The 13151-nt window shown below is 39.1% G+C and overlaps 1 protein-coding gene across 1 annotated transcript; it reads left to right on the top strand.

Annotated features, from left to right (window-relative positions):
* The first annotated feature begins 2354 nt into the window (after positions 1 to 2354).
* Positions 2355 to 11065, top strand: C4H4orf17 (chromosome 4 C4orf17 homolog). The gene is made up of 7 exons (XM_062574961.1): positions 2355 to 2505; positions 5690 to 5896; positions 6498 to 6565; positions 9307 to 9471; positions 10006 to 10087; positions 10514 to 10685; positions 11014 to 11065. Exons 1-7 carry the CDS (start codon positions 2355 to 2357, stop codon positions 11063 to 11065), a joined length of 897 nt encoding a protein of 298 aa, XP_062430945.1.
* The last annotated feature ends 2086 nt before the right edge of the window (positions 11066 to 13151 follow it).

Here is a 13151-nt window from a genome sequence, read left to right as displayed (position 1 = left end):
CCCTTAAGTATTTTAACTGCTCCTAGACATTCCCCCTCCGCCCCCTGTAAAAAAGCTCCCCATCACCTCCAAAGCACTTCCATGAACAGTAGCTTTCATCCCATGTCCTCCTGCACTAGCATGTGCCAGTTCACAAGGGACAAACACTGACCTTGCCTTGGCTGGTTTTCATGGCATACAACGAACTTAACACCAGACCTTCAACTCTGGAATTTACATTCTTTGTTTTCAGATGAGGAAGCCTTGTATTTGTTGACCTTCTGTGCACATTGCAAAATCTGTCAGTTTATTTGAGTTTTCCTGAGTCAGAAAAAGTTACAGAAAAAAAATGTAACTTTGCAAGTAATTAAGAGCTTCTTAAAAAAAAAGTCCTATCCTTTTTCCCAATCGTATTTTCTCTGCATATACCTTAAAATGTACGAAAAGCCACACATTGCCTACTGTCCCCAACAGACAGCTGTTGAATTTCTCCTTTCTCAGCCTACCCAGCCTTCCCAGTCATGAGCTCTTACAGGTGACTTTCTTACAGGGAGAGTTCTCCACAATTGCCTGTGAGATAACATCTGAAACACAATTTGATGCTCCTGTCTTTCGGGGAAGAGGAGAGAGGAAGAGCATGGAGGAAAACAACTCTGAGTTAGCTCCACTAACCTGCAGAAAAGCCTGAGGGGCCTGTGCCATGAGAAGACATATTAGCCTAAGTATAATCACGCTACCCCTTGTTATGCTGGTATAGCTTCTTATGAAGATGCATTTCTTCCAGAATAGAAGAGTCAGCACTGGGAGCTGTACAGTTAAAACTGCAGTTACACCTGTTATTTTTCAAAAACAAGGCCTACCTGAGATTACAGAACAGTCAAATATGGCATAAGAAGCAAAACTTAAGGTGTCATAGTAACTGCCACGCAGTGGATACTGGAGGCTGCTTTACACTTTATTTATTTATATGTTATATCCTGAGCCATGAGAACACCAAGCTCAGATATGTCATAAGAAAAACAAGATTTTCCTGTTCTGATTAAATAGACTTTGGTGTGATTGAACAATAAAAGATGCCTCTTTTTAGTGTATTTCCATGTGCTCTGGCTCAATGCAAACTAAAGTCAACAAGCTGTAGCTAAGACACAAACATAAAATGGCAACAGCAACAACATCCTCTGTCTACAGTATTCATCGCAATTATTTAAAACAAAAGCAAAAATACATTTGATGGTGCACGGTCCACAATTTTTTACTTAGTGGATTGTCAGGAAAGACATAAATGATAAAAAGCTATTTAATCTAGGTTTGCATCTTTCCATTGTAATGCTTTTATGAGATGAGAGTTGATGTTCTGTTTATAATTTTATCTAGGAAATATTACCAAAAATTGTCCTTTGGAAGGCACATATATGAAGCCAGAAATGTCCAGGGCAGAAATGTGACTCAGAGAGACACATCACATTACCTGTAATTCATTAGTGTCACTGACCACCAGGACATGGTAGAGAAATGAACCCAAATGAACCTGATTCTAGATGGTTTTGAGGTAGATTAGATAAACTTTGTGTGTGACATTTGCAAGATGCCTTCTATTACCCACCACTGTTGGGATGTTCTCAACCTTGGAAGTTATTGTTCTGAGTATCCTAACCAAGATGGCAGAGACAAACACTGTGAACACTAGTGATTTCTACTGCACTGAAGGAAAAAAAAGTCAAGTTAAAGGTAAGAACAGCTACCAGTCTATCATTCAACCTCTAAAAGCAAAATCTAGAGCAGACTCCAAGTATTAAGAGACATAGGACTACCTCACTGCATACACAGTTCTTAGTAAAGACAGAAATCAAAAAGGCCTGGACGTTTCTTGTGCTGTCAATTACTAGTCCCTTCACTTCTCTTCACAAGTGAGAAAGCAACCTATCCCTATATTTTAATATAGGGATAACGTTCAGCAGTAATTACTGCTTAGTACTTATCTTACATTACCACACAAAGATGTCTCAGATATGCACGACAATGAGCAATTGAGCTCCTGAACAAAAACTACATGGAAGTAAGAGCAGCTGGATGACTGACAGCTGAGAAGTGACCACAAGCAGTATTAGATGACTGAGTAACTACTTAGGAGCAAAGCAGGAAGTAGCTTGCTTCCACCCTCTTGTGCTTAGAGCTTCCCCAAAATGCGCATGGAAGAGGTAAAAAGATACAAAGCACTAACAAGAAAAACAGTAATTGGAAATTTTCACTATCTTTCTGTCCATGTCAATTCATGGTCTTTATTTCACTTCCAGCATTTGGCCTCACCTGATGAGCTGGAGGGCCAACGTGCTCCCCAAAATGACACTCTGTAAGAGAATAATAAAGGTTACACAATGAATATCAATTTCAAGTCACAGCCTGAACCTCAGTTCAACCACAACATGCCACAGAACAACCAGCGTTACACTCCCTCTAGAAGCTCAGATGGGACGTACTTCTTGTCCAGGCATGTTCCTCATCCCAGGATGGTTTGTCACATACGAGGTAAGAGTTGTTCATGGACCACAGAGCTAGCCTGCAAAACTGCCCTGGCAAGAGTGAAGAGAAATATGACTGTAATGTGATTTTGCTCTAAAAATCACCCACCCTTCCTGTTTCCAGTATCTCCATAAGAGAAGCATTTCATCAACATGCACAAACTCAGTAAAAAATCCCACATTTGGAACTATAACTAGTCATGACTGAAATACTGAGGCCCTTCAGGGGCAATAAGGATATGCAGTGTTCCTGGTGTGGTCATTTGCATGCTAGTGAAGTATACATTGCACAGACAGGAGCGAATGACATCTTACTCAGAATAAAACATTGCAAAAGTTCTACTAAAACACACTTCACTACAAATTTCTTGCTCACAACTTAGAACATGCCCTAGGTACACTCCAGTATGCACTCACAAAGTCATTACCTTCACTTCAACCCACTAAGCATCTTTACTTGTCTTCAAAAATGGAAAATCTCAGGTTGACAATGTAAAGGTTAGCAGTGCTAAATTCTTTATAAGGTACAACTAAAACCATTTCTCAAGAAGAACTATCTGGAATTTCTTTTAAGCTAAATTACTGTCTTTATCTTTCCTTTTGTGCTCACAAATGTACCAAAAGTGCCAGAAATTTTACTTAAAGAGACAGTTGTTCACTTTTTTTTTTTTTTTTTTTTAAAAAAAAAACTATATTTCACTCTCACCTATACAATCCTTACACCTTTCAAGGAGCAACCTATTACACAACGCAGCATGTAATAATGCTAGCCTCCTGTTCTATAAACACTGTGCTGCTTTGCTGTATGATCGATCTGGCTGTGATTACAATTCTTATGTTTGAAAGGAATATGGAGAAAGGCACTGTATCAAGTGCCTGAGCAAGAGAAGAAACAGTACTTCTAAGGATCGGTTTTTGTTTCAGAAACAACTTTGTAGACTCTACTAACTCATCACCCTCACTAAAGTAACATTCAGCTGTAATTACTGCTTAGTACTTATCTTACATCAGATATTTGTTAGAATCAAGGTTCTGGAAAAAATAATCAACTGCTTAATAAAACTGCTTCTTATTTTAAAATCAGTTTGACTTACTTGAATGATAAAAATAAGGCATTCTTTTTCAATTCCTGTTAGTGTAGCTGAGAAAGGAGGATTCTAGTTCTTTTAATGCATCTACAGACTAACTAAATCTCAGTTGTTGGGTTCAGCTTTCTCCTCCTAGTTCATTACATTGAAATGAACTGCATACCTATAATCTCTCACAAGATGAAGGGTATAAACTAGCCTACTGGAGGGCAGGGTTTAAGAAGGAAAAAGTCAACACTGTTTTTTCAGTACAAAGCTGTGGTGGTGTTTCAGGAACCATCCTTTTACTGGTGATGCTCATAAACTGGAGCCTAGTTTATGAGATACCATAAACATGAAAGCCAGCAAAACTTTAAATCTGCAAGGCTGCAGTCCAACATGTACTTTGGACTTTTTGCACATGCACAGTCAGTGTCTTCACAAGGCAGCTTTTCCAAATTGATTCTTATCTGTTGGACTACAATAAAATTATGCTAGGAACTACGAGGACACATACGAAAAAAGGGCCAACTAAGCAGTTATTTTTAGATATATTAGGAAGGAAAGACATTCTGCCAATTGCATAGGCCCAGTAATAAAATACAGCATGAAATTGCTAAGACTGGTTCAGGAAAACGGTGTAGTATTCACTTGGAAAGAAAGAGAAAAAAATTGTCTCTCATAGTAAATTATTTTCCAGTTTCTCAGTAAATTTGGCAGTCCCAAAGACATCTGACTAGAGCTTAATGTGGTAAAAATGAACAAATCTAGTAATTTGCATCTAGGAATGTTAAAGAATTAGTTGAAGCCAGTAACGTAATTTAAAAGTTCCTAGCACAACTTTTTAAGTCCTAGAAGAGCAGAGAAGCCTGAGGAAACTGAAAAAGCTCTGGCAGAGCCAAGAGTCAAGAACAGTGGGTAGGATGCACTAAGGCAGCTAAAAGCTGTTAGCCTGCCGGGAGTCCAGAGACAATTAGTAGCATTGTTGATAAGGATTCAGCTGATGAAGTGTGAGAAGATTAGAGCATAATCATGTTAGCGTGTCTGGATTCTTGGAAAACAAGTCCTGTAAAAGAGAACATAAAAGTTTGTTTAACTCTTTGAGAATATAGATTTAATGGTAGTAGAAAAGGTAATAGCATAGATGTAGGCTGCTTAAACTTCTGTAATATGTTTAATGCAGTTGTATTTAAAAAATAGTATTATAAAATGTTAGACAACATTTAAATGCAATGTTATACATCTAACAATAACAGAATGCAAGCCACAATAAGGGAGAATAGAAATGCTTTCAAAAAGCACTTGTGTGAAAAAGACTAGAGGTTCTTTATGGAAAGGTAATGTGAATTCTTTGTGCAAAAGACCACCATAAGGCAGTGAGTAGGGTAACGAGATAGAAAATTATTATTTTTTCTATATATAGCACTGAAAAAAATTGATAGAGGAATAATATGTACAACTCTATCATCTTCCCCTTTAAAGTATGCTCTAAAATTGGAAGTGATACAAAAGAAATGGTCTAGAACCTGAACAAGATGCCCTGGAATGAATGAGCTCAACTAGATTATTCCAGTATGCTCACTTTGGGCACTGTGTGCCATGCATTTGGGATTTTGGTCTCAAAATGACTCGAGATGCAGATGCAGAGCAAGCCTCATTGGATGGTCAAAAGAAAAAAAAGCACAGGGTAGTTTTTTTAAACACTTGAGAAAAATAAAAATTCCAGCTGACTATACATGTGAAGCAATGGATACAGAACTCATCTATGTTTCTCTCTAATACTAAAAGACAGAAGGTACCATTTGCTCATATACACTACTAGTTCTGCTCCCATCGTGCTTCTAGCATGAGCACCACAGACACTGATTGATCAACCATGGACCTAATGCAATGACTAAACCATACTGGATTTGCAAATTTTATCACAACAGGTGGTACTTTCCTACTAGGATTCTCAAATTCTTTAAAGTCCTTTGACTCATTCCATAAGCTCTTTATTTATATACACAAATTTATATGTTTTTCATTCATTCCCCACAGACTACCATTTGAGATCATCTACAAAGTCACTATGCACACTTGCTTCCTGTAGTAAAGACTATATCCATTTGTCTTTTTGCACAGGGCTAAACAATGCTCCCATCTGTGTTGTAAGGGAGAAATTTTTAAGAGAACGTGCATCTCCTGGCAAAACAGAAATCATGGAGCGCACAGCTGACCAACAGCATGTGCTGCCTGGGAACATTACAAGCAATGCATCCACCAACAACTACTTTCCAAGGCTGGAGGCTTGCCTGAGAAGGGGGTTAGGCTCTTCCCAGTCTGGGACACGTGAGTAGGGGGGCACCAAACTGCTGCTTTATGCAGCAGCAGCAAAGGAACCTCAGCTGCTGAAGGTGGAACCAGATCTTAGTCAGGGCACCTTCTCATCACATCTCAGGTCCCTGTGAAGGGAACCTAGGGCAATGAATCTATATTAAAAAGGCAAGCATTTCTTCTCTTCTCTCTGTGTTTGCCACTGCATCTTAGTAATTTCTTTTCTTCTTGCTGATTACATCTTTAACTTTATATGTTTTAAAGATAACATACTCACTAGGCATCTAATATTTTGTCACAATAATCAGCAATTATTGCACCTGTGGGCAACATTCTGCAGTAGTAGTTACATAGCACTGTATATGTACATCCATGTGATAAGCTTTTCAGGATTTTATTCAACTTTGTTAGGCATCCCAGCTTATAATTGCATTTGCTGTGCAAAGTAATAAAAGCAAATAAAAAGGGAAGGAAATATATCCTCTTACAGATTTCTAAACCATAGACCACAGCCAATGTATTTTAATTAAAAATGGCACCCTGAACATAATGTAAAGTGTTATCTTATGGCTTTTATTTTTCAACTTGTGAAAAGAATTTGCCTGTTGACTTCCAGAACATGGGGAAGAAGGGCTTGGAGACATTGCTAAAGGGATTCCAAATACCCCTAATTCACTTAAAAAGGTAAATAAAAAGCTAGCATACAATCCTTTATTTTAGCACTCTCTTTCACACTTCTGAAAACTGTAATTTGAATTGACTGGTTCAGCCTGGTAAGGAGAACACAGACCCAAAAAGAGGGATGTGAGGATCCAAAATGTAGAACATTAGTGCTGGGAATGGCTATGGTATTAAGTAGGGTGATAACCAAGTTATGAATGTGTTGCTTTTGGCTGAGTCTCTATCTTTACATCAACAGTTGTGACTGAGAGTCTGAGTTCTGCTGTACTAACAGCAGAAGACACTGCTCAAATGTTGTGTTAAACTGAAAAGAAGTCCTTTAACATGAACCTTCCTTGTTTCCAGCTGCAAAATACTAGTTAGTCATTAGACTATCCTGCACCCTGGCTTTCTTTTAAACCTATGAAATAAACTTCTTAAGAATGACATTAACCCTCCTACTCACCTCTGCAGTAAAGTAGCCATGAAGATGCCTCTGTTAACCCTGTATTTGCACCACACCTACAGAGCCTGGGTGAATTTCCTGCTTCTTTTACAGTGAATTGCAAGGTTTGAGGAGGATGTATGTGCAATGTGTTTCTTTCTTCAAGGAAAGAAAACACACACTTGTATAGGAGATGTAAAATGCATCCCCTTTCTGACTGCAATATGATATTAAAGATGTTTTGCCTGAAGAAAATATAATAGCTTAAGCTTACCAAGGGATATAAATCAAGCTAGTCAGCAGTTACAATTTAGCTTGCTAGTTATGTGACAGTTTGCAAATATAACAGATGAAATGGTTAAAGCCAGCTCACAAAAACAAACAAACAAACAAAAGACCCCAAACAATTACTACCTACTCAAAAAGCTTGGGTTACCTGCCAGAGCAACAGTGTCTTAGGCACTGCTGTTACATCTTGTCCCTTTATTTGGTTTAAGTTTGGGAAAGTTTTCTATTGACATCATACACCAATATATTCATGTACAGTCTGATTGTTGCATGCTGTCTCTGACAGATTCCTTCAGTAAATGGCCAAAAAGAATAACTGTATCAGAAGGTACAGATGCTGCTGTAACCCTTCTTTTTGACTTTTTTTCAACAAAGCAGCAAACTACTATCTGACAAAAGATCAGAATTTCTCTCTTTAGAATTTTAACTTTTCTTGGTGGGATAAGTATCTGTGCAAAAACTAACTGTCAGTACATTACCCTCAAGCCAATGGAGACAACAAACACCTCAGTACAACCCTTGGAGAGAGTTTAGAGAAGGCAAGATGAAACGGAGAAACTCAGAAAAACTTGTTTCTAGGCTTCAGAGGGAGCCCTACACTATTCCATGCAAAAGGCATTGCTTAATTACTGCTGGGGAAGTGCAGGGAGAAGAGGGAAATGTTCAAAGCTTCCTGATGCCGAATAACATAATCTAAACTTGGAAGTGCATGGTAATTAGTTACAAAACTATCAGAGAAAAAGAAACAACAGAAAATCAAAGCTGATCACTGATACAGTGCCAAGACTGGCAGTTTCACTGATTTGCTAGTAAGAAAAATCATCAAACTAGATGAAAGCGAGACTAAAATTCAGTTAGTCTCAAACTGATAGAGAAAAATCAGTCACACTATATACAAAAGATAAGTACAAGAAAAAGTTGTACCCTCTCCTTTCAATGCAGAGATTCTTTAGATTATTTGCCAAGTAGTTTTACTTTTTCTGACATTTTCTTGTAAAAGAAGCAAGGAGGGATTTAGATCCAAATCTACAGCTGTGTTCATAAATTCCAGTAAAAGATTTTCATCATAACTCCTTAGTCTCAAGATGCAGCTTATCTAATTAGTCATCTCCTCTACAGTGACAATGCAATAGCTGAGATGCAGTTACTATTCCATTACAAATACAGCATTGTAAGTATAATATGAAGACTGCACAGGCTTTCAAAAAGGTCAATTTAAGCCTTGCTGTATTGCTGCTGGACAGGAGAGGGTACTGCTAAGATGTTTTGCATAGAGCCCTGAAGGTAAAGATTAACTTTTCTTGAAATTTTCCTCTTTTTAACTGTATTTTTCTCTCTCACTGTTGTTCGTAGGTTACTGAGCAGGGTATGCCACGCTTTATCTTTACTGTACGTAGTGGTCAGATACCGGTTTTTAGCCACACTAAGTAAACTACTGTTAATAACTCCATTAGTTGCCCTTTGCTTTTCCTCTAGGTTTCCCCACTGCATTTACAAACCAAATCTGCTGAGCACTTTACCACTCAAGTGCTTTTCACAGACTTGCTCACAAAGAAGTGAAGAGTCACCCAGCAGCACGCTACAAATTAATGACTAAAAAGCAAACAGCATCCAGAGGTCCACCTTTAATCCCTTCCTCAGTCAGTTTCCATTAGTTGTTATACTGGGTCACTTTCATTTTTATATCAAAACGCAAATCTCTCCAGAACACAGAGCTGTTCCAAAAAGACATTTTGAAGTAAAATATAGTGGACTGTTTCACATCTCTTCCTTGCCAGTAAAGGGAAAAATCCAATGTTACGGATTATGAACATCTGATACTGATCTTGGTGACTAGGTATTAGAGGTGTAACAACCTGTGCACTTCCTAATTTTGCCTCTACTCAATAGAGCCTCTAACAGTTTTAGATGCGTTTTCTGCTTCACAGCCTTGCTGTGGACCAGTACTAGTCATCTATTTCACATTGCCGTTAACTGCTGTTTAAATGGAGTCAAGTTATTTCTTTATACATTGTTTTCTGCTTTGGAAAAGCTTGTGAAAAAACGACTCCAGACCTCTGCACCACCTGCAACTAGCCAGGGAATCCACGCTGCTTCTCACACCCTGCCTTCCTCTCCATTCACCAACTTGCATCACAATCCTCACATCCATGAGGACATGAATTACACCCCAAGCTACCTGGATCAGGGAATAAAGGTAAAACATGAGTGCTGCAGTATATGGTTTTCCGTGTTGTTGCACATTTTTATTTCTCTTGAGAAGGGTGCTGAATCACTGGAGGTTTTTGTCAAATTTTTCATCTCCAGTGTGAATCCTATTAACTTAAATTTTGTATTCAGTATTTACTTTGAGTAGCTCTCATATAACTGGAACTTGCTATTTGAAATCATTGACAGAGCAGTGCAATTAGCACATGGGCTGAAACCTATCCTCTAGAAAACAGCCTGCAAATACTGTATGTCACATCAAGAAGCTTTATATATACTAACCTCTGCATACAGTTTCCTTCCAATGTCTCTAAAATGCTCTGTACGTGGTACTCTCCCAGCATTACTTTTTGCAGACTGCTGTCCTTAGCCCATGGATCTGCCTACCACAGCAAAACTGATGGGACAGTCTCTAGACAATTTGCACAGCTGTAAAACTCTGCATACGCACAAAGCTAGAGCTAAATGGATGTTGCCAATCAGCATCTCCTCCTTCATTGTAACTGTCCTGTACATATTCTAGGTGCTGGAGAAATTTTGCAAAGTTTTACAGACAGATTCTCTTGCAGAGATCCAAGGATGGCTCTCAAGAGCAAGTATAAAAGGTACTGCATGCAAATGCATACAAGTTTTGAAAGAACTACCCAATTGTATTACACAAACCCATTTGTGTAAAACTGAAAATTCTCACAGACATGAACTGAATGGGATTACTGAGAAAGAACAGGAGCTAATGAAGAGTGCTTGGCCTGGATGTAGCTGTGCTGAATAATCAGGTGACAGTGCACAGAAATTAGTCATTCCAACTTCAGCCTGCTCAGACTTGTTCTGGGTGGAAAAGTGTGCGCTCCCAGTGGAGCTCTGGGCTGTCAGGGGCTGGGGAAGGCAAAAAGCAAACGGGATGCATCTCTCTTAAGGCCTTTGAAAATCCTAGACTGAGCCTCAGATAAGGAAACTCTAGAATTTTCCCCTAAACATCCAGATTAGCAAGTGGGAACTTTTATAAAATGTCTGCTGCCTTCAAATTTCAGAGAAAAACTTCGTGTCCGATCTGATTCGGTCAGAACTGACTGGCAAAGACTTGCTGAATTATCAGCCACCTGCAATCAATGAAGGTACAACAGAGAACATGAATATCCAGAGTCTGAAAAAGCCTCACCCTCCTCTTTGGGGAGATGCTGAAGAAGAAATGAATCAGTCCAGGTAAAGCCTGCAGTCGGGTTGCTAGGATTAAGGTTGAGATAAAGCTCATAACCAGAAATACATTTTCACTTTATTTGAAAAAAAAAAAAATCATTTTTTAAATTTGTTTTCTTCTCCTGTGAACCTCATAAAAATGCAACTTTGTGACAGAAATTTATCACGCACAGCTTGAATTAAAAGTGCCCCTAACTACAGATGATCCCACACTCTTTGAGCATTAGGGGCACTTGAAGACCCTTTAAAAAAATAGCTCCTGTATATTGCAATGTACATAAATTACACAGTTTACACTATTTATAAAGCTGGACTTTCTCCCTTTTTTATTCAGGCCTTCAACTAAAGAATCAGAAGCAAGTCAAAACAAGAAACAGGGCAAGTGATGGAAATTATGAATATTAAAAGACCATGTGTCTAAGATGCTACTCAATGCTACTCACTGAACTGTGTAGCGACTATGAACGTCCAGCAGCTCTAACTTTTATCTTCACAACAGGTCCAGAATTCAGCTGACAAATGAAATGAAAATAAAAATGGAGGTCAAGTTCTCTAAGAGCTAGATATCCAAGACTTTCCATTGTTTCCATTGTTGTGACCACTGAACTGTTTTATTTGATACAAAACTCACATAAATCTTCTTTTAACTGGTATAACTGAGAAATAAAGCAAGGTGAGGGACACGGACAGCTACTTCTGCCTCTTGCCAGAACAAACCTTAGCAGCAAGAGGTACCTATTTTTACCTCTTCCTCCACTAAGACCTCCTGTTATAAACTGCATACAAGCTGAAACTCCTTCTGCCAATGTTTTGCAGTTTGCCATCATCTAAACGTGCCTTCTTCACTCTCCTCAGAATAAGTCAGGCTTTCTCGTTTGGATTTTCACCTACTAAAGTCCATTTTTGCATCCTTTACCCAGCCAGTGCAAGTCAACAATATTGGCTCCAGTGACTATACTGGAGGAGCAGGGAAGAGTAAGGTTATGTAAGAACAAGGAGGCAAAACAAAAGAAGAAAACTCTAAAGCAGCATTCCTTCCTTTTCCAAGTGGCATCCAGGAGGACTCACTTGCTAAAGAGTACTTGTGCTTCTATACTCCCAACTGCATAAGGAACACAATCAAATCAGTCTAACAAGATCTTAAGCCTAGCCTGATAATACAGAGCTTTCTTTTCCAAAATCTCTTTCAGAAAGGGAGAAAGAATGTCTTTTGTTCTCAAGGCTGAGAAGCAGAAGTTCAGCACATGCAGATCCACTGCCCCCAGAGAGACCCTGCAGCCAAAAAAGTGCTAGAGAAACAAGCGCTGCTCCTGCCTTCACACTTCACCGGAAGTCTCATCTGAGCAGCAGCAGGCCACCCACAACACACATGCATCCCCCTTCTAGGGGAGGCTCCTCTCTTCACAGCCACTGAAGTAGCTCCAATGCCACCTTCACATAAAGAAAAGTATACTCTTTAGCACTTGTAATGTATTTACAGATACTTGGCCAGGCTCTCTTTTAAAATAAAATAATCTTATGCTCATTATATTTAGTCTTCCAGTGATTCAACCAAACCATGCTGCATAGGTACCTGTGAAGAGAGCTGAATGGGCAGAGACAACACATTTGGCATCAGATTCACTTTTCCAAATTCTGATAGCTCTTGTGTGCAGACTTGACTCTACAGTCACAGACACACCAAGGTAAGAGGAGGGGCGCACACATCATTTGCAGAGATGCATGTCAAGCCCTAGGCACTGGAAAAAAGAAAAAGAAACTGAATTTTCAAAATCTGGTCTGCACAGTGACTGCTGATGTCTACCTCATAGCAAGCTATTATTTGCTTCCATATTTCTTGTTTTTAGTGGAGTAACACAAGTTTTAGCGTCCATGGGGGAAGAAAAAACAAACACTAAAACCACCATACAAACTGCAAGCCACTGAAATACAGGCCAGCAACAACAGAAAATTATCTGGACCTTATCCAGGTCTTGCAAGTAAACTGTGAAAGCAGGAGAACCAGTTTTATCTGTTTAAAATGCACCTCTATCAGTTTATTCGCACAAAACCAGATGTGATAAACTGACCACATTTCCATTTATCTCCCAGAGCATTATTCAGTGAAGATAAGCTCATTCAAAACATCTGTCTGTTTAGGGAGCAAGGAGAGAAATGGTTAGTATTGTATTAAGGGAAGAGAAGTTTACCTCAAGAGCGCACCACAGCATACTCTTCCAGGGGCCCCTGTCTTGACTATTGCAACTACCACATCCACTCTCATTTCCCTCCTCAGGGCAGGAGTGACAATTTAAGACCTGGGTGACAATCTCAGGTTTCCCTTGGGGCTGACACAGTACTGCATGTGCCCAACCTTACTAGAGCACTGAATGAAATGGGCTGGTGGGCACAAACTAATCTGAAGCCACAGATCAGTGAAAAGAGTATTTGCGGATGGCCAGTGGAAAGCTGGTTACGCAGAAACAGCCATTC

The sequence above is a fragment of the Rhea pennata genome, chromosome 4 (assembly GCF_028389875.1).
Source record: "Rhea pennata isolate bPtePen1 chromosome 4, bPtePen1.pri, whole genome shotgun sequence".
Lineage (NCBI taxonomy): Eukaryota > Metazoa > Chordata > Aves > Rheiformes > Rheidae > Rhea > Rhea pennata.
The sequence above is the reverse complement of the archived record's forward strand: the minus strand, read 5'-3'. Positions and strand labels throughout refer to the sequence as shown.